This window comes from Rhinolophus ferrumequinum, chromosome 9, assembly GCF_004115265.2.
Source record: "Rhinolophus ferrumequinum isolate MPI-CBG mRhiFer1 chromosome 9, mRhiFer1_v1.p, whole genome shotgun sequence".
NCBI lineage: Eukaryota > Metazoa > Chordata > Mammalia > Chiroptera > Rhinolophidae > Rhinolophus > Rhinolophus ferrumequinum.
In genome coordinates, this window is record NC_046292.1 from 979960 (window position 1) to 1000796 (window position 20837).

At 58.2% G+C, this 20837-nt stretch overlaps 1 protein-coding gene across 3 annotated transcripts in view; it reads left to right on the top strand.

Annotated features, from left to right (window-relative positions):
* The window catches only part of PRKCZ (protein kinase C zeta), a 93470-nt gene extending 74062 nt beyond the window's left edge, over nt 1-19408 (top strand). For all 3 annotated transcript variants that reach the window (XM_033113717.1, XM_033113719.1, XM_033113718.1), the window contains 9 exons: nt 1636-1733; nt 11275-11361; nt 12878-13013; nt 13225-13312; nt 14491-14610; nt 15086-15165; nt 15523-15612; nt 18972-19087; nt 19183-19408. In XM_033113717.1, coding sequence (XP_032969608.1) covers nt 1636-1733; nt 11275-11361; nt 12878-13013; nt 13225-13312; nt 14491-14610; nt 15086-15165; nt 15523-15612; nt 18972-19087; nt 19183-19270 — 903 coding nt within the window. In that variant the 3' untranslated portion in view covers nt 19271-19408. The remainder of the gene's footprint in view (nt 1-1635; nt 1734-11274; nt 11362-12877; nt 13014-13224; nt 13313-14490; nt 14611-15085; nt 15166-15522; nt 15613-18971; nt 19088-19182) is intronic.
* The last annotated feature ends 1429 nt before the right edge of the window (nt 19409-20837 follow it).

The window sequence follows — 20837 nt, forward strand, 5'->3', positions numbered from 1 at the left end:
TTACAGGTCCTTTCCCTCTCACTTTCCCAGACCCTAGGATGAGAGGTTTGACCTAGGAACTTTAGGAAACTTCTCCAGCCCTGCTTTGTGGAGTTGGGACAGAACCAAAGCTGTGGAATCATTGATGGTGACTCTGAAGTTGACTTGACTTTGCAGCTTTTCCCCAAGTTCCAGTCTGGGTTGGGAGGGAGACAGCCCTGTGGGAGGAGCGGTGCTGGGGAGATGGACATGGGACTCTGCTTAACCCTCCATCCTCTGCTTCCTCATGGCGCAAGTGGGGATGGTAATACCCACCTCCCAAGGCTGCCATGGGGAGCACGTGAGGCCACACATGGAGAGCCTGTAGCCCAGAGGCCAGCACACAGGTGGTGATGGTGGCTTTGGTGATGGTGGTGGAGATGGTGATAGATGGTGATGGTGATGGTGCTGATGCTGCTGGTGGTAGTGATGATGGTGATAGAGGTGGTGGTGGTGCTGGTGACGGTGATGGTGACGGTGGTGGTGGTGACAGTGATGGTGATGATGACAGTGATGGTGACGGTGGTGGTGGTGACGGTGATGGTGACAGTGGTGGTGGTGACAGTGATGGTGATGATGACAGTGATGGTGACGGTGGTGGTGACGGTGGTGGTGGTGACAGTGATGGTGATGACAGTGATGGTGACGGTGGTGGTGGTGACAGTGATGGTGATGATGCTGCTGGTGGTAGTGATGATGGTGATAGAGGTGGTGGTGGTGCTGGTGATGGTGGTGGTGGTGACGGTGATGGTGACGGTGGTGGTGGTGGTGACAGTGATGGTGATGATGACAGTGATGGTGACGGTGGTGGTGGTGACGGTGATGGTGACAGTGGTGGTGGTGGTGACAGTGATGGTGATGATGACGACAGTGATGGTGACGGTGGTGGTGGTGACGGTGATGGTGACGGTGGTGGTGGTGACAGCGATGGTGACGGTGATAGTGACTGGTGATAGTGACGGTGGTTGTGACAGTGATGGTGGTGGTGGTGGTGACGGTGGTGATGGTGACAATGGTGGTGGTGGTGACAGTGATGATGGTGGTGATGACAGTGGTGGTGACGGTGGTGGTGGTGACGGTGATGGTGATAGTGACAGTGGTGACAGTGATGGTGGTGGTGACAGTGATGGTGGTGATGACAGTGATGATGGTGGTGGTGGTGGTGACGGTGGTGATGGTGATAGTGACAGTGGTGACAGTGATGGTGGTGGTGACAGTGATGGTGATGTTGGTGACAGTGATAGTGACGGTGGTGATGGTGGTGACAGTGGTGACAGTGATGGTGGTGACAGTGATGGTGGTGGTGATGGCGGTGATGGTGACAGTGATGGTGACGGTGATGGTGATAGTGACAGTGGTGACAGTGATGGTGGTGGTGACAGTGACAATGGTCGTGATGTTGGTGACAGTGATGGTGACAATGATGGTGATGATTGGTGGTGACAGTGATCGTGATGGTGACGGTGATGTTGGTGACATTGATGTCTTTCTAAATGGGCATTTCTTTTTCTTCCTGCGTGGCCCTGCCATGAGCAGAGGTGGGAGACTTCCTCCCTTTCTACGGGATTCCTGGGAAGTTTCGGGAGCCCCCTTAACGCTCCCTGGTTTGTATTCCAGGATATCGACTGGGTACAGACAGAGAAGCATGTGTTTGAGCAGGCGTCCAGCAACCCTTTCCTGGTCGGCCTACACTCCTGCTTCCAGACGACTAGTAGGTAAGAAAACCAGGTGTCTCTGGAATTCCGCTGATTTGTAATGTGAACCGTGTAGAGGCTAAGTAGCCATGAGCCGTAGGGTTCTCCCAGTCGCATATGTGGGTTTTTTGTGGTTCCTCCAACTAGCTTTGTTGTTCTCACTGGCTGGTGTCGCTAATTTCATGCATCTGAACGTAAATTGTGTAATTCCCAAAGTATCTATTGAGAGCATCCCACTGAGTCGGGCTTTGGGTCCTGACCAGGACGTGGGCTTCTGTGAGGCTGAGCTCACTGCCCTGTGAAGTAACAACGCTCACAGCTTCACCCACAAGCTTCCTACTTCCTGACTTCCCTGCTTGAAAAAGGCTCAACCACGGCTACCCGACGATACTTAACGCACTCTGCTTAGAATTCATTTGGCCAGTTGACTTGAACTCACCCAATTTGCTTATTTGAGAAGTTACTGACTGTGGTGAGGGGGGTCCTCAGGGGCACCCCAGTCTCTGATTTACCGGGAGATCTCAGGGCTCAGCACGTGGTCGTGCTCAAGGCTACGACTCTGCTGTGAAGGGAAACAGCAGAGTCAGCAGAGGGGCTGGGTGCAGGCGGGAGGGACCAGGCACGAGCCCAGGAGCTCCCCCCCGCCCCGCCGCCCTCCTGTGGAGTCAGGTGACACACTTGATTCCTCCGGAGGTTTTCACTGGGGGCTGGTCACGTGGACACCTTCTTCCTGGCAGGTCCCCAAATGCCAGACCCCCAGAAGGAAGCAGGAATTCAGCATAAACCATTGTGTGTGCACGAGCCATTCAGGCACCACGAGCCTCTCGTGTCATCTTGGGAAAGTTTGGTCTCAGAGCTGGGACTGTTCACGGTCAGGGCCCCAGACTCCAGCCGAGGCCCCCCCTTGCCAGCCGGCCTTCCTCGGTGCTGCTGTGTTAACTCTTTTCTGCTCCGTGCCTGATATACAGCAGGCCAGCGGCTCACATGCTTCTTCATCCCGACCTTCAGTCCCATCCCCCCCGCACTGGATGGTCACCTGTGCGCCCCAAGCCGGCCTTTCCCCCCAGATCTGCGGTTGTCCCTCCGTGGACCTCACTGATTCCGCCTCCTGAGTGGGTCTCAGATCCCCTTTGTCTCCTGCCTGAACCCCAGCCACAGCCTCCTTGGGGCACCCAGTTCCTGGGCCCCAGGCTGTCACTTCCGCCTTACTGGAACTAAGTCACACGGAAAACACAGGTCTGAAGGGTCGTTGTCCTGCCTCAGAGCTCCTCTGAGTAGCCTCCCAGTGGCTTCTGGGATAGGATCCCTTGTGTGGACGAGGTCGCTGTGACCAGGTTGCACCCTGGTCCCTCCGCTCTGTCCGATGGCTGCGCTGTGTGACGACGGGAAGGGTCGTGTTCTGTGCTCGCCTCCTGTCCTGCCCCGGAGCCCGCTGGCATGGTGGTAGTCAGGCCCTCTGCTCTGCACTCGTTCTCTAAGCCTCTTCAGTGCCGACTGCGTCTCCTGGGTTAGGGATACGCAGGGGAGGGCAGCCCGTCCCGCCCCCTACTTCGTAAGTGGGGTCCAGAGTTTGGTTTTGTTTTGGTGAATTTTCCTGCATGAACTGGTTGGGATGGGGATGTAAAAGGGTGAACTATTTTGACCTCGCACCTCTGTCCGTTGCCCGGAACGCAAGCCCAGAATCTGTTACATGTTCCCAGGTGTGTTAATTTAGAACTGTAAAAAATGTCACCCGCGAGGTGTTTCCGTGTGACCCCGCGACGTAAGCACTTCCCGTACTGCTCTTCCCAGCTGACGTCTAGGAGACTTGTTTACAGCTAGTACGTGGGACATTCACAGGCAGGAGTAACCAACGCGCTCATCTTGCCCCCCGCCTGTCACTTTGACAGAATCTGTCAGTGACCTGCAGAAGGGCCTGACCCTGGCGAGGCGGGATAGGACCTTTCCTGCCATTTCCATCTCTGTCGCGGCCTGCCACCCACTCTGGGAGCTCCACAGGGCTGTGCCCGAGCGTCGCTTAGAAACACCTGACACCTCGTAGGCAGTTGTGGTATTAAAGGGTGATTCCCTTAAGGTGCAACCATGTCCTTGGTACAAATAGAAAGTGAACATGTGTCAGATTTTAGTGACCCTGCTGATGAACGAGGGACAGGCCCAGGTGGGCTCTGCTGGCTGGGAGGTGGGGAGGGGGAGTGGTGTCCTCTGAGACTGGCTTCGGCTGTTTGCGTGTCATCGGCGTGGCTAAGTGTCCGAGTTAGCAAGGGGCTGAGACAGTGAAAGGCCCGTGGAAACAGCCTGGAAGGGGCGTGCCAGGAGGGCCTCATGCCCCGGTACCGGTCCTCCCGCTGGGCAGCCTCAAAGCTGCGCACAGCTTTTCCCGACGGCCGTGCAGAGGCTCTGGAGCCAGAGCTGGGCTTCGAACTCCAGCCCCTCCTTTTATCACCCGTGTGACCTTCAGAGGGTCCCCTGCCTGCGCCGCAGCGTCCTCTTCTGGGCACAGAGATGGTACGGCTCCTGTGGGGATGAGTTAAGACCCTGAAGTGTTAACAGCAAGGCCCAGCTCAGGGCAAACTGCCAACCAGCACGAGCTGCTGCTGTGCGCCTTTCTGGTGGGCGCCGCGTCTCTGGAGAAATGCAGCGTGAGCACTGGCAGCTCCCTGGGGCAGACCCGGGTGGCTGTCTGTCAACACTGGGCCCAGTGCCCTCTCGGCGCGGCCACCAGACACCTCGCAGACCCAGGTCGTGGAATACAAGGAGACACTTGCTGGGGACAGCTGCAGGGGGTTGGGGGCCCAGGGCTCGGCCTGGAGGGGCTGGCCGGTGCCTGCCACGCACCTGGCAGCTGAGGGTCATTGCAGGGTTCATGGGGCTTTCTCTTTGCCCATTGGAGCCTCGCTGAGCACGTCACAGAGGGTTTGCTCTGGCCACTGCTGGGGACCAGAGGGCTGTCACCATATTCTGAGCAGACAAACACAACAGGAAACCAATTCAACCCGGAGCTGGGCCGGGTGCCCACCGGTGGCCTCCAGTAGAAATCTGCTCGGTGAACCGGCAAAGGTTCCCTGTGAGCCTAGTAAGAGGGGGCCTCTAAATGGGGAGAAATAAGGATTTCTCTGTGTTCTCCCCAAATCCAGTGGCGCCCATCTGGCCAGCCATGTTCTGTGCTCCCGGGGGTGACATGCCCTGCCCAAGCATCCCTGTCAGCCTTCGTATCACCACGTGTCTACAGAGGGTGCGTACAAAACAAATGTCAGTGTTCTGGAAAAGCCCCACCTCAGACCTACATGGACAGCCCATCGTTCCCAAACAACAGCCCAATGAAAACGAACCACAAAACCACCAGATGGGGAACTGCGTTCATTTCAGCTGTTGCAGGAAAAATGGGTCATCAGAGATTGTGGCTGAAATTACTGTTTTTAGCAACCCACCCCAGCCAACGTTAGACTGTGGCTATGGGACTTTTCTCACTTCAGCAACATCTCAGGTCGTAGGTGACAGACCACCCACCGGCATATTTACGGTTCCTTTGCCATTGAGCTTTCACGGTCTAACCTGCATTTGTTACTACATGTCCACGTGGTACGTGGAATGTGCTCTGACCGTTTACAGAGGAGGCATCTGTCACGGCCTTGTCTGTGGGGAGTTTCATGGGCTGTGCACCCACGTGGACCCTCAAGTGGCTGCTTCTGGCTGCAAAGTGGCGTCTGGACAGTAAGCCAAGCACCGTTCTCTGTGTGTCCGTCTACCCACTGCAGCTTTGGACCCAGCGATGGGCCACCAGCACGAGGAGGGACTGCAGAGTAGATGTGTGCCCGCCTGGGGACACGGTGAAGGTGGCAGAGGTCAGCGAGGCCGCGTGGGGGCAGACCGGGGCGGGGAGGGCCCTGGGTCATCTGGTGGCAGCAGGCGGATGTGCCAGCCGAGCAGGGCTGGCCCAGTGGAACCTTCGGCAAATTACTCATCGTGGGATCGGAGGAAAACCGGGCTCTCCTGGGGCCTCCGGTAACAGAGGGAGGTGCTAATGGGCCATGTCAGGACTGCGTGCAAGGACTGGGCGAAAGGGCCATGAACCCCAGACCGACCGCGCCCCCGAGGGGGCCGGTGCCGTGCTCCTGAGGACTTGTGCGCAGTATGCTGATGCACTCATCATCGAAACCCAGAATAGAGCGGACGTGGAGTGACAGGTGGCAGAGCGGGGCGGAGGGTGAGTCATCTCAGCCTTTGTTCCCCTGACAAGCGGTGACAGCTCACAAGCCCTGATCTTACTCGCTTTTCACGTGGATCACCTAAAATGGCTAAAACGCCGTCCAGCCCCAGGGGTCCGGAGCAGGCCCGCTCAGGCTGGCGGGCTGCCCATTAGCGAGGGAGTCGTGAGGCGACACGGCTCTTCCCTCGGGCACTGGGACAAGTTCCAGGGTTTGTTTCTGCATCAAGTGTGGTGGACTGACGGCCGTTGCCGAGTCATCCCACAGCCCTGGACAGTGAGGGACCCTCAGGCACGCGGCATTTGTCCCCAGAGCCTGGGGACTGAGTCCTCTGCTGTTGTGGACCACGCACGACACCAGTGAATGTGATTCATTGTTTCTTCCTAAGCTGGAGGTGACGGACGCCTTGGGACCAGGACAGGTCGTGGGGTGTTACTGGAAATGGAAGCGCTGGAGCGAGGTGACCTCGCACCTGACACATCCACCCCCGGGCTTGTGTGACGGCGTAGACTGGGCCGTGGTGCGTGGGCCTCGTCCGGCCGGATGTGGGGCCCAGACAGACCTCCTTGGGTCAAAGGAACTGTCAGGACCAGACCTGGAAATTGGAAACTGTGCTTTTGCCAACTGTTAAATGATACCAGAAACCACAAAAGAGGAGCTTCTTTTTTGAAACTTTACACAATTTTAAAATGCAGAAAAGTACAAAGAAGGAAATTACGGAGCACACACCCCTGGTCCTGCCGGTGTCACACTTGTGCTTCTGGGGACCTTTTTGCTGTTTATTTTCCCACCTGACTTCAGAATCACTCTGTGTCGCTCCAGAAAGAAAAACTGGCCTTTTTATTGGGATATGTTGTTTACACGTTATGCGAGGGAACACCAAGCAACGTCCCCGAATGTGGAAGCCACCCACCCAGGCTCACGGCCACCTTCCCACTAGCTCACATCCTCTCAGGGGAGATTTCACAGCTTTCTTCGTGCAGTATTTTCACTTCCTTGCTTAGTTTTTGTCCTGAGTGTTTTTTGTTTTTATTTTTAATGAGGTTTTTTTTCTTCCATTATAGCGTCTGGCAGGTGACGTTAACTCTATGCCTGTTGCCTGAGGACCTCTCTTTCTGACGTAGTTTTCAGGTGGCTTTGTTGGGTTTTGGGGTATGTGGTGACAGCATCTATAAACAGAAGTAATGTTACCCCCTGCCATCCAGTGGATGCCTCTGTTCATTTCTTTCTCTGTCTAATGACAGAGCCAGTGCCCGCCTCAGGTCGGGGGACTGGTGATGGCGGGCAGGCCTCTTCCCCGTGGAATCTTCTGGTGTTTACATGGTGAGCACACTGCCAGCCACCATGGGCCGTCGGGCATCGGGACTGTACCCCGGCAGCACTGGCTGCCTCAGGGACTGCAGGAGCATTGGGAGAGGACGGGGCAGGGAGCGGCAGCAGACAAGGGCCTTCACCTGCGGCCATCACACTGGGTTCTGGGTCCAGGGACGCCGTGCCCCGTCTGCCAGGGCTGGAGGCCAAGGACATTCTGCTCCTGTCTGAGCTGTTGCAAACGGGAACTGTCCTCTCCTGATTCCTGGTCCCTCCGTCTGGTCTCCTCTGGGCTGTCCACTAGCAGAGGGGCCTGGAGATACTGCAGCTCCAGAATCTGTTACCACGGTCTTTTCCTAGGGTCGAACTATCCTTGACTCCCAGGGGGAAACCATGGCTGGTCTGAGTGGATTATTCTGTTGATGTGCTTTTGAATTCAATTTGCGGATATTTTATTTAGGATTTTTTCATGAATATTGATGTTTGGTCTGTACTTCCCCTGGTGCAGTCTTTATGGGATTTTTGAATTTTCCTTATTTATTCTCTGCAACATTCTAAGTCACATTGGAATGATCTCTTGGCAGAGACTGCTGGGGCCTGGGGTGTTTCAGAGGGTGGCTACCCCTCCCTAGGCCTCCCAGTTTTTGTTAAGGTAACTACTTTTACATTTTCTAGGTGGTAACGCTGTTACCCTCTTCCTCCCACAGCTGCTTCACTGTTTGGTCTCTCCACATTTGCTCAAGTTCATTCTCAGGGGTGTCTCCTGAGTCAGGAAGGCGTGGGGCTTGCACTCGTGCGTGCTTTCACATTCACGGTTGCACTTGAGCCCCAGCTTAGCCGGCTCCCAGCTGCCCTCACTCACAGTGTTTTGTGGGTGTACTGCCATTTGTCCTCCGGAGAAGCCAGAGGCTGGTCTGGCCCCCACCCTGCTGCCCCATACACACCTCTGGGCTGCATGAACTCCTTCTCTGGCTCTGATCTTTGTCGAGTCCGTCTGCGTCTTCTGGATCATTCTGAGTCAGAGTTTGGGTTTTGACTGCGTCTGTCTGCTGCTCGTCCTGTTTCTGGTTTGCGTTTTCACTTGGGAATGGGGGCGCTTCTGATCACCAATTGTTCCTTAGGACTTCAGCTGCCTTCCTGGTCATTCCTCCTGGTCTGGGCACTTACCCTGACCCTCTTTCCCTCTCCCTGAGCCTCTCTCCTGGGACGACTCCTTACCTCTGGCCCACTGTTCCTCCTCCCCCTCCGGCAGCTCCACTGGGGGACGGCCACCCCTGTGATGAGGGGACGTGACTGGAAGTGGGGTTGCCCAGTGTGGGTTCTGGATTCACTAGGTCGTCTGATGTCGGCTCTTCCTAGACAATAACTGAGCGGTCCTGGGGAAGATATCAACCTGCCAGTGCCTCAGTTTCCCCATCTGTAAAATAGGGGGGATGCTATTTGGCTACTTTTTACTGTTTCTTGCACATTTTATTAAGTATTGAGGAAACATAACCTGCTATCTTGGCCGCAGGGATTGCTTCCTTCCCCTCCTGGCAGGGCGTGCCTTTGGGAGTTTGGCCTCGGAGTACGAGGGCCGTCCCAGGCCTCCACTAGGCCGTCCCAGGTCTCCACTAGACCGTGTGGCCCAGGGGCAGTGGGGAAGGGACGAGTGCCACTCCCAGGCCAGGCGTGAACGGTGTGGCTCTTCACCACCCCCAGCTGCAGGCGGCCGCCTGCCATGGAAGGACCAGGTGCGGAATCACGTGTGGCGCAGGTGAACTTCTGCTGCTCAGACAGAGTCGTTTGGGCGTTTTGTCACAGCAGCTCACCTGAGTCACACGTATCGTGGTCGTCAGAATGAGTCAGCACCGCTTGGGTCTGCTGGAGCTTTGCTCAGAAGAAGCGTCAGTAGCATTACGTCATTGTAAGGTTTATCCGAAAACATTCCGCTGTGATTGGAGCTCCATCAGTGTCACAAGCTAAACAAATTCCTGGGTTGGCAAATGACCTGGGACCTAGGGCCACAGGTGGCAGCCACAGTCCAGCTCAACCTGTAAAGAAACGGTTCTCCCTGAGGTTCCCAGGACAGGCTTTGCTCCGGGTACACAAGGAAACTCGCTCTACTTCTCCTTTTCCTGGTTTTCAGATGTCCCTTAAGTTTCTCAGCTTCCTTTGGCACCGTAGCCCCGTTTTTCCCAGAATCTGTGCCTTTCTTTGTTTAGGTCTTAGGTCCCTCCTACTGGTTGACAGTTAAACGAGAGCCTATGCTTAGGAGAGTGCCAGACGGTCAGTGAGGCTGCACGAGCTGTCGTTTGTCATCATCATGGTTATCCCGGGGGTCGGCAAACCTTTTCTGGGAAGGGCCAGATAGTAAGTACTCCCGTCTCTCACGCTGGTGTGAGGGCGGGCTGCCCGTGGCAAGGTCAAGGCCGCTAGACCCTTCCCAGCTGTGTCCTCTGGAGGCGGGGACAGAAGGAAGATAAAGGATGAATGGCCCCCAGCCACCTCTGGGCTTTTCTTCTGGAAGGCGCCCCCAGACCCTCCGGGTCTTCGCCCAGTAGTGAGGCTTTCTTTCCCATTTCTGCATATTCGCATGTTTAGTTGTTTCTGATCTGAATAGTAATCAGAAGCTCCCGTTCACTGGCTCTGTGTCCAGTGACCTCTGTCCCCCTGGGCCACTGCCGGGCACCGGGAAGCGCGTGGCTGCAGCTCTGGAGACCGGGTGGTGGTGCTGTGGGTGCAGCTCTGGAGACCCGGTGGTGGTGCTGTGGGTGCAGCTCTGGAGACCCGGTGGTGGTGCTGTGGGTGCAGCTCTGGAGACCCGGTGGTGGTGCTGTGGGTGCGGGCGGAGCCTGTGCGAACGGAGGACTGGGCATCGCAACCCCTCCCCTCCTCCTGCACGGCCGCTGCCTCCCAGGACGCCCCCGAGGAGCCCGCGACCTAAAAATCCACCTCCACAGGGTATTTCTGGGAAATTGGGTGGAATTTAATTTTGAAAATGGAATCTTATTAAATGCAAGAAAGAGCTTCCCCAGGAAGAAACCTCGTGGTAAATTGTCTGGCGACCTGAAGAGCTCTGTGCATCTGATGACACCAGCGGGTCTCGGTTCTTTAAATCCCAGGATCACGGCGGCCCTGGCCTGACCCCCGCTGCCCCTCGACTGCTCCCCAGACTCGCCATGGCCGGATCAGCCCTGCTGGACCCCTCCTGGGCCTGTAGCCCCACAGTGTCCGGTCCCAGCGACCATGTCCCACCTGCAGTCCTGTCAGCTCTGCCTCGGCCCCTCCTCGCCACCACACTGCCAGTCCAAGCCATCCACGTCCCACCTGCTCCAGGGCATCCCCTTCACTCCTCCGCCCACCTACTGTCCCCTCCCTTGGGTCGTTCAGACTCAGTGGCCAGAGCGGTCATTCACTGGACCTTGTCATCCCCATCACCTGGCCCGTCGCCTGGCCTGTGCACCTGGCCCCCTCCTCTCCTGGCGTTTCCTCCCATGTGCCGAGCTGGTCCCCTCGGCCGTCAGCGTGGTCCGGCAGCTCTCTGCCCACCCCCTGCCTCCCGCCGTCCGGGCCTCTGTGACCTGGGGAGGCCTCCCCTCCCCCACTGGGCCTCTGGCCACTTCCCCTGCCTTATGTTTACCTTTTTTACCCTAAGTTGGGCCTGGCACTGCTAGGAGAGCTACTTGTTGGATGAAACGAACGAGTGGATGAAAGTCGTGGTTTCTGAGTCTTATTACATCCGGGTCAGAACTGGGCCGATGGCAGGGTCTCTGGGCATCCCCAGGATGACGCCTCGATGACGGGCTCAGAGCTCTGCGTCGGCCACGGCCTCCCTTTCCAGTCTGGGCTGCATTCTCTACTGACCCTGCGAGCAGGTCACGCGACCCGGCTTGTGTCTTTCTTTGGCCACTCAGGAGTTGACACAGCAGCAAAAGTAGACAGGTCACTGGCCACCAGCAAGAGTAACTCGGGGAGGGTTCTCAGTGATGGCTTCTTCATGGTGAGTGTGTCTCAGGCGACACTGGCCGCCCGTGACCTCGCCTCCGTCACCCTCTCTGCCCCAGGTTGTTCCTGGTCATAGAGTACGTCAACGGTGGGGACCTCATGTTCCACATGCAGAGACAGAGGAAGCTTCCAGAAGAGCACGCCAGGTGGGTGCTGGCCAGGTGGGCATGGGCCCCGGGGAGGGACGGGCGTGTGGAACCTTCCTGGGGAGGTCAGCAGTGAGCTGAAGGAAGGAGGTGAAATCGGGGAAATGTGTGCCCTGCTTTCTCCCACTTGTGACAAATTCCAGGGCCAAATTCCAGGGCCGCTCAGGGGGCGCGAACGTGGGCGGGGCCTCCGAGCCCCAGAGCCAGTCAGACCCTGTTCCTGCAGGAGCAGCATGGGAGCGTCATCCCTGGTCCGAAAGAAGTGGGTGTTTTGTGGGCTGGCAACGCTGTGGTTTTGCCCTCTCTGTTTCCAAAGTGGGGAGACAAGTTCTGACTATAAATTCGCCTGAGTGGATGGTGGGCCACCCTGCTTCCTGTTATGTGTGACACAGATCAGATGCAAAGCAGGGCTTTGCTGGGCACTGGGAGAAAGATGATCATTTATTTATAAATGACTCCAGAGGACACTCACCTCTTCCTTTCCACTCAGGCCTCACAGGCGGTGGGGGCGGGGCGTTTATTTCCACTCCCTCGCTCTTTCCTGTTTTCCCTTTTCCTCATTTCCTCACTTTAAAAAAATTCCATGCGGGTTTGGGTCACCTTAGATCCTTTTTAGGGAAGTGCAGGTAATAAATCAAGGAGACCATCCTCCACACACGTTTTTCCTTTGTAATTGTGTGACGTGCACATAACATGCAGTGACGTGCTGACCACTTCCGGGTGCACAGCTCAGTGACACGAAGCGTTTCCACACCGTTGTGCCTGCCTCCTCACCGTGGTCTCCAGAACTTTCCATCTTCCCAAACTGGACCGCTGTCCCCATGAAACACCCCTCAGCCCTGCCCCCAGCATCTGCTCCCACCCCCCGCCCTTCTGTCTCTGTCAGTCTGACCCCTCCAGGGCCTGGTATGAGTGAAGTCAGACAGTGTTCCTCCTGTGACTGGCTGATGTCACTCAGCACAAGGCCTGTCTGCGTTGTGGCGCGTGTCAGCGTCTCCTTCCTCCTTACAGCTGAGGGACATTCCACGTGTGGATGGACCACGGTTTGCTTGTCTGTCCGTCTGTTAGATGTACATGACGGCTGCTTCTACCTTTTGTCTGCTGTGCATACAGTGTGCAAATATCTCTTAGAGACCCTGCGTTCGGTCCTGTGGGGTGAACACCCAGGAGTGGGATTGCTGGGTCGCATGGTCACTCTCCATTTAAGTGTTTGAGGAGCCTCCACGCTGGCGGCTGCTCCACTTTACCGCCCGCCGACAGGGCGCCCGGTTCCCGCTTCCCACGTCCTCGCCAGCACTTGCTTCCTGTCTGTCTGACAGGAGCCATCCTCGTGGGTGTGAGGCGGCGTCTCGTCGTCGTCTTGCTCTGCGTGTGCCCTAACGCCTGGGGTGTTGACACGGGGACGGCTGATGTGGGGGGGGGGGGTTGGCGGCCCCTCCAGCTCGTGCTGTGTGCATGGGCCTCCCGTCCAGGCTGCTCGTGGGGTCCGCTGCTGAGGACGGGTGTCCCGCCCCAGGTTCTACGCGGCCGAGATCTGCATCGCTCTCAACTTCCTGCACGACAGAGGGATCATATACAGGGACCTGAAGCTGGACAACGTCCTCCTGGACGCCGACGGCCACATCAAGCTCACGGACTACGGCATGTGCAAGGCACGCGGCCCCCACAGCCCCCGGCCCCCGGCGCCTGGCCCACCCCCGGCCCGCTTGGTCTGGGGCACAGATGCTGACTGAGCGGCCACCTCGGCTCCAGGATGACCAGGCCCAGGAACCTCCCACTTGACCTGTCCCGTGTTGGTTCTCTCTGAGGCATGTGGCATCTGGAGGTTTTCCTTCCTCCTGGTAACTGACTTTGTCCCCACAGGAAGGCCTGGGCCCCGGGGACACGACAAGCACTTTCTGCGGAACCCCAAATTACATCGCCCCTGAAATCCTGCGGGGAGAGGAGTACGGTGAGGGGGGGACTGCCGGGGCTCAGGGGCCACACCAGGGAGGGGCTTCGTCGACCAAATTACACCTGAAATGCACACACCTCACTTCATCCCCAGCCCACGTCCGCATCTGGCCTCCACCCTCATTCGAGCCCCTGCAGCCCCGTGTCCACTCGAGTGTCCCTGGTGGGGGACACTGGACAGGGTTCCTCTTATCAAGGAGCCCCAAGGGCCTAGGAAGCAGCAGAGACAAACCAGGGGTCTGGGTGTCCTGAGTCGGTGGGTGCGGCCGGGGGACAGACAAAGCCATAACCACGGGGGAAGCGTGCCGACCAGCCCCCACAGAAACGCATGCGCTCTGCCACTCTTCTCGTTCTGGGAACCGAGATGCGATCCTAGCGCACACACGTGTACGCACCCCACACGTGTGCGCTCATGTGTTTGGTGAAGCACGTTGCAGACATGCCATCAAATGCTTCTGAGCATTTTCTTAGAAAGTGGGGGAGGCAAGGTGGGCAGTACCTGTCCTCTTACAACTGGGTACCAGGGAGGCCACTGTGGTGGACGTCACTTAGTAGCCAGAGGAGGACAGCAGATGCTGGGACCTGGCCCGGTGTGGGGATCCCTGTGCTGAGCCCACTGAGCCTCGGGTTTCGGGGACAGCTGGCCGCCACAGAAAAGCAGAACTGCAGTCACAGCCTCCCGCTCGCTCCCCCATACCCTGAAATACGTCCCTGACAGATCCGCTGGATTCCAACATTAAACCAAAGCAGTGACACGTAGGATAGTATTTTTGCAGTCTTAGAGAGAGGGCTTTTTCCAAGCTTAGGTAAATAAGAGGGCACGTGAGAAGGACAGCTGTCCGACAGACTGGCTCCATTTTACATGTCTGTGTGGTCGGAGGTGCCACATGCCGAGTTAAAAGGCCAGGTGACAATCGGGGGGGCTGGCACAGTGCCACGTGGAGGGTTCCTGGCCAGGGTGTGAAACAGCTCTGCCACTGTAAGACGAAGACCAGCGTCCCCAGGACAGTGGACAGGGGAGGCCCGGCCCCCGGGACGGTGGGGACACCCGCCTCTGCACTGGTCAGAGAAATGCAAACTCGCAGCTACGCTTCTGCTGCCCCCACGACTGGACTGGACGTGTTGTGACAACTTGGCGGCTGCGGGTCGACCAGCATGACAGGCTGTGTCTTGCAGGATTCAGCGTGGACTGGTGGGCGCTGGGCGTCCTGATGTTTGAGATGATGGCTGGGCGCTCACCCTTCGACATCGTCACCGACAACCCCGACATGAACACTGAGGATTACCTGTTCCAAGGTGACAGTGGCGGGGACGGCCCCCAGGCTGGTGCCTGCACCTCCAACAGGTTGGGCCAGGCCCGTTCTCACAGACCCGCGAGGGAGTCAGACGCCTGCCCGTTCCTGTGACCGCGGAGGGCGTTGCCCCGCCCAGTCCGGGGGGGGGGGGGGGCCTGGCCAACAGAAGCAGGGAACCTGGCCCTGAGCCCCCTTTGTTGCCCCTGCCCTGGGATCTGGGCTCTCGTTGTCCCCATGGCACCCTCTGGTGGCCATGTGCAGAGCTGCGTGTACATGGGGACGCTGCTGGTTCATGCGTGATCAGGGCCTCGGCTGTGGGAAGGGAGGGGGTCCAGCACCCTAAAGCATGCCCGACGCTCCCGCTTGGGTGGCTTCCCAGAGCCCCTCCGCCCGCGTGGCGCCTCCGCTGCTGGGCAGAGCGCACTCGGGGAGCACAGCAAAGGGCGCGGCTTCTCACCGGGACCCCACATCTGCAGTTATCCTGGAGAAGCCCATCCGGATCCCCCGATTCCTCTCCGTCAAAGCCTCCCACGTCTTGAAAGGATTTTTAAACAAGGTACGCCCGTAGCCACCAGATGGACTCGTCCGTCCGGGGGCCTGGGTCGGGCCACCCCGCGCTTAGGGGCCGAGGTGTTTTCAGTGCCATTTTCATTGTCAGCTCTGGGACACCTCGGTGTGATGGGAGCCTGTGTTTCCTCACTCGAGCTCTGTCCCGTGAATCGTGGATTTTTATTCACACACGACAAGACAGAACAGTGAGAAATGAGGCCACCTGCTGGGGAGGTGTTTAGTGAAGGCTGGTCTGACCCCGCTCTGCAGGCCACTGAGGCCCCGACCTCCCCAGGGCGGGCTGTGCGGGGCGCGTGGGGGGCTGTGAAAGCTGACTTGTCCTTACTTAAATTCTGACTTCTAGGACCCCAAAGAGAGGCTGGGCTGCCGGCCACAGACCGGATTTTCCGACATCAAGTCTCACGCCTTCTTCCGCAGCATAGACTGGGACCTGGTAAGGCGTTCCAGCAGCCACCTCATCTCCCTGCGGTGACGGTGACATGGCAGGGAGGGCCGGGCCGGAGGCTGTGCTGGGCTCCCTCTGGGGGAGGGGTCTGGGAACTCGCATGTGACAGAAGGAGAGTGAAGGGCCGGACAGGCCCCAGGGCTGGCTCTTGGTGGCCCTGGGAGCCTTGTGTTCTGCCGGCCCTGTGGAGGGCGTCCCACTGTGTGACCACGCGGGTGGGGCCGACCCAGAGAAGGGCGTTTTGTTGGTTTCCCAAAACCTGGTGTTCTTGACCCGCCGAGGGCAAAGAATTGAAGCCCTTTCGACTTTAATGCTGAGGGTCCTTGTGTTAGAGGAGAACAGAGCCTGATCCGTTGGAAAATGTCTGAACGGCTGCAGCCTTACTGAAATGTAACTTGAAAGCGTGGGTTTTGGGAGGGAAAAAATCTGTATAGTTAATTCAGTAAATGTGGAACTTAAGCTTGAACTAGGTGGGACGAAAGCCCGCTCTGGGGCTTTTCCCTCCGTCTCTCGGAGGGGACCCCACTCCTCTGGTGGCTGATACTTTCCATGCACAGGACTTACGTCTGTGCGTTTGAGGGGGCGCAGGGGGCGCAGCCAGGTGCCCCCAGTTCCTGGGACCCTGGTCAGGCTGGGAGCAGCAGTCAGGACATGCATCACCCCCACCCACGTGTGGCCGTCAGGCCCCGCGGGGCGATTTCAGAGCAGAATCTGACACTGTCGCCCCTGCAGTTTTAGGGGCAGCAATGAAAACCGGTGTTGAGCGCGTCAGAGCTTTCTCAGACCGATTAGACTTCTTCGTTTAACGTCATTGTTCTGCTCACACAAGGAGAAGAAAGCAGGACTCTGCTCTGTGACCCTTGCCCCACAGCTCAGGCACACCTGGCCCAGAGGGGTGTCGCAGCCAGGCTGTGGTTAGTCACAGTGGGCGTCCGGCGCCTTCAGGCTTGTCTCCTGCTTGGCGCCCACGATGGCCTGACCTTTGACCTTTCAGGTTTAGGGTTCCTGTAAGTACAGCTCCCACACGGCCGTGGGCTCCAGCCAGATCGCAGGCCTTGATGAGAGCCCTCGTGGCCTGTGGCGCCGTGTCCCCTGAAGGTGGCATCTGGTCACTTCTGGTCACTGCATCCTTGCTGAAAAGCCTGTCCTTGGGTGCGGCCTGGGTGCCGGCCATGCTCCTAAATCCAGTCTAAACCATGAGCCGGGAAGGAGGGGTGAGGGCTGATGGTTGAGTGTGAAGCGGTGGCTTTCTCTTTTCTGGACAGTGTTTCTGCCACATGCAGACTCTGAATGAGCCCAGTGGTGCCTGACGGAGTGTGAGGGGTGCACGGCCACCCTTGGCCTCTGAGTGGGTAACACCCCGGTGGTGCCCTGGTAGTGGCTGTTCCTGTTCACGGGGCGGGGGAGGGGACTTGAGGAGGGTTGTTTTCTGTGAGGGGACATGGAGACAAGAGGGGAAGAAGCCTTTTGGCAAAGTGGGGGTTGGGGTCCCGCTGCCCGGCCCGGAAGCCCCTCGCCTTGACACCGCGCTGCTGTCCTGTGTCCCGTCCCTCGGTTCTTGTCCCCTGAAGGCTGGCCCACCCCTGCTGGCCGGCCCCAAACGATGGAGTCTCCCTGGCCCTGACGTTCTCCTGGGTCTGGAACACCTCAGAATGAACGTGGGCTGCGAGGCCCAGCTGGCCCCGCCTGAGCATTCACACTGAGCTGCCAGAGGTCCGGGTCTGGTGACTCCACGTCTCGGTGTTGGGGTTTCTAGGTGGTTATTCGTCGACCTGCAGTGGCGTTTTGTATGGTGTCTGGCTCTTGGCTGGAATGTTCCACGTCCTCTGGGCAAACACAGAATGAGAGTGACTTGATGGGCGGCTCCAGGTAGACCCCGCCTGTGGGTTCCGCATCGGCGTCTGACCTACGTAGGCCCGTTCTCAGGATGTCCCAGCGCCTCACGGGCCTGGCGTCCTTCCGTTGGCCAGCGGATGTAGCCCCTGAAAAATTAGTATGTAAATCCTTTGAGGCCCATGGTCTTCTCCACAAACCTGGGTCCTGGCTCCAGAATCGTCCCACTGCCGCCGAGGCCAGGTTCAGGGCCAGCTGGCTTCCCCTTCCCCCTACTCCCCCTGCTGCCCTGGGTGCCTGGCGGCTGTCTTGTCACCCCCCGTCAGCCCCTTGGGGACTTTAGGAAGAAGTCTCCTATTTTGCCCCCGTTTCTTTGTCTTCAGTAGGACGGTGGTTTGGGTACCACTGCCTCTGGCGGCAGACCCGGCAGTCACCCCTGAGCCCTCCTTTCTCCAGGGCCTCACGGAGCCCTCGTAGGTCCCTGGCGCTCTCTGCACAGGGCCTTTGTGTGGCTGTGCCCCTCCACTCAGAACTGAGCCCCCGGCACCATGGTGGGCTCCCCTGACCCCTTCCAGCGACCTTTCTGGTGCCACCAAGCATACCTGGGCGTGGCCTGCACAGGAGCGCCCCTGGTTCCTGTTCACTGCTTTTGACTGAGGAAAGAGGTGACGCTGACGAGTCGGAGGGCAGCCGACATGGTCGGGGGCAGGGGTGGGGAGAGGGTTGGGGGCCGGCGAGCACATGGCTGTGCTACTTTGTGGTCGGCTCTGACTTGTCACATCTTTTAAAGCAGCTGAGACCTAAGGCAGAGAGAATGGCTTACGAAATTCCCCCTTTCCCATTTTTTATCACAGCGTTTCCTACTGATAAAAGAATACATAATTGCATATGAAAGGTGAAAAGAAATGAACGGAGTGCCTGTGTCCCCATAATGCCGCCCTGGCTGTGGCCCATCCCTGCCAGGTGGCAGCTCACATACACACTCACGGGCTTACACACGCGTGCACACACACCAGCGTGTCTCCACTCTGTGGCCTGGCCATGGACACTGCTCGTGTCCGGGCTCCCTAGCTGGCACATCCCTGACACCTGTCGGGCATCACATGGGCAGGACTCGTGTTTCTGTGACGCCCTCGTTCCCATCCCCAGCTTCACTCTTTGTAAGTCCCCAGAACATAGCGACCGTTTTCAGGCTTCCAGGCCCAGCTGTTCCTGTGCTTAGTACTGGCACCCTGACCGCCCTGGGCCCCAGGACGCAGATGGTGGGGGAAAGGGGGGCTGCGAGCTGGGGTGGGTTGGGTCTCCTTGGTGTCTACTCGGCGGCCACCCTCCCGTTACGTGGCGCCTGGATGGGGACCTGTGGGCGTTTGCGGGCTCGGGCCTTCTCGGCGTGTCAGCGAGGCGTGTGTAAACGTGAGCACCTTCTGATGTGCGTGGTCGGAGTGGGCAGGCACTGAGGCCACTAGAGGACACGACGCTGGCTGACGTGCCTGCCTTGTGCGTTGTCTCCGAAGCTGGAGAAGAAGCAGGCGCTGCCCCCGTTCCAGCCGCAGATCACCGACGACTATGGGCTGGACAACTTCGACACGCAGTTCACGAGCGAGCCTGTGCAGCTGACCCCCGACGACGAGTAAGCCCTGCGGGCCCCCCCTCCCCCGTGTGCAGCGGGCTGGGTGGGAGGGGTCGCGGGCCGACCAGCAGCGGCGCCCTCTGCTGTGCCCACAGGGACGTCATCAAGAGGATCGACCAGTCCGAGTTCGAAGGTTTCGAGTACATCAACCCCTTACTGCTGTCCACCGAGGAGTCCGTGTGAGGCGTCCGCTCCACCGTGGACCTGTCTGACTGACCCCTAACTGTCCCAACCACAGCGCATGCATGCCAGCTGGGCGCCGCCACGGAGAGCGGGCCCGGGTGTCCAGGGCGCTCGGAGCAGGGCGGCCTCACGCTGGAGGCGTCTGCTTCCCGTGCCTGCGTCAGGGAGAGACGAGACGAGCCACGATTTCGAAGGTGCACACTTTGCACAGAACAGAACTGACCTGCTCCTCCAGGAGTTACCTGTAATGTCCCGAGGAATAAAATGTGCCGGTGACGTAGACGCTCCCTTTGCTGCCTTTTTTCCGCATGTGGCACCTGCCAGCGTCGCAGGCGTAAGTAACTACACGTGCGGAGGCGGCGTGCGGCGTGTGCAGAGGGGGCTGGGACAGGAGCTGAAGTGCCTGCAGGGACACACTGACAGAATTTTTACAAATTCGGAACATTTTCTAAATCCCGGTAAGTTCCTGTTGTTAACATTTAACAAGTGTTTTCACACTGAGCGTGTAAGTGGCCGCGTGCTTTAGCGCAGAAGTCAGTCACCCTCTACCCACGTGGGACCAGGGTGAGGAAAAGGGGATGACAGATTCAAAAAACGTTGCTCACCAAAGCACCAGTACACCAAAAAAAAAAAAAAGCTGAAAACTAGATCTGCTCAAAATATATTTCTGAAAACACTAAGCAGTGCCTACATGATGTCTTCTGTTACGTAGATTTTTGGAAAATGTTTTTAACGGTGGTGATGACGCTGAGAAACTTTGCCAAGATGTGTAGATGGGCCGTCGCCTTAAAGTGGGACAGTGAACCCACAGACGTGCTGCACGTTCCTGAGGCGGCACGTGGCACCCAGTCACCCTCCTTCTCAGGTGACTTCATGGGGACAAGACGAGCCTAAGGCTTTCTGGAAAGACGCAAGTCATGGGTTTTCCAGTCCCTCACACGTCAGGTGTGGCACGAGCCCCGCAGAGGGCGGGAGAGGGCTCCTCAGACACCGAGTTCCCAAACGGCCCTCGCGTGACCTCGGCCTCTATTGCCATGTTCCCTCTGGGCCTCTGGGACAGGCTGAGGCTCACTTTTCTCCCGTGTGGCTGGCGGTTTGACGAAGATTATGGTTTAGAAAAGGGAAAACAGAGGAGCCGCTGCCATGACAGACAAGCAGTGCTCCCAGCCCCCAAGTGTCACCAGGAAGATTTGCCCCCAAAGGCCGAGATCAGGGACCACAGGGCAGATCCCGAGAACCAACTCTGGGTCTGAGCCGGTGGGGAGGCACAGCCCTAATCTGAGGGCTCTGTGGTCACTCAGGTGAGCAGAGCGCTGGGACGTGCTGACGTCACCCGGGGAGGGACACCCTGAGTGCCCAGGCAGGGCTAACAAACCAGGGCTGACAGTCCCCTTCCTCCTGCTGCATCGGGCAGTGACAGCGTCTTTCCTCAGTGAGGACCAAGGCCTGGGATTTGTCCAAGTGCCACGCACGTACTTCAAGTGCAGGTGTCTCCAAGAAGCTTCCCAGCAGCCAGCGTGCTTGCTCACGTGCGAGGCGTGTGCAGGACGCCATGCCGCCCCTTGCA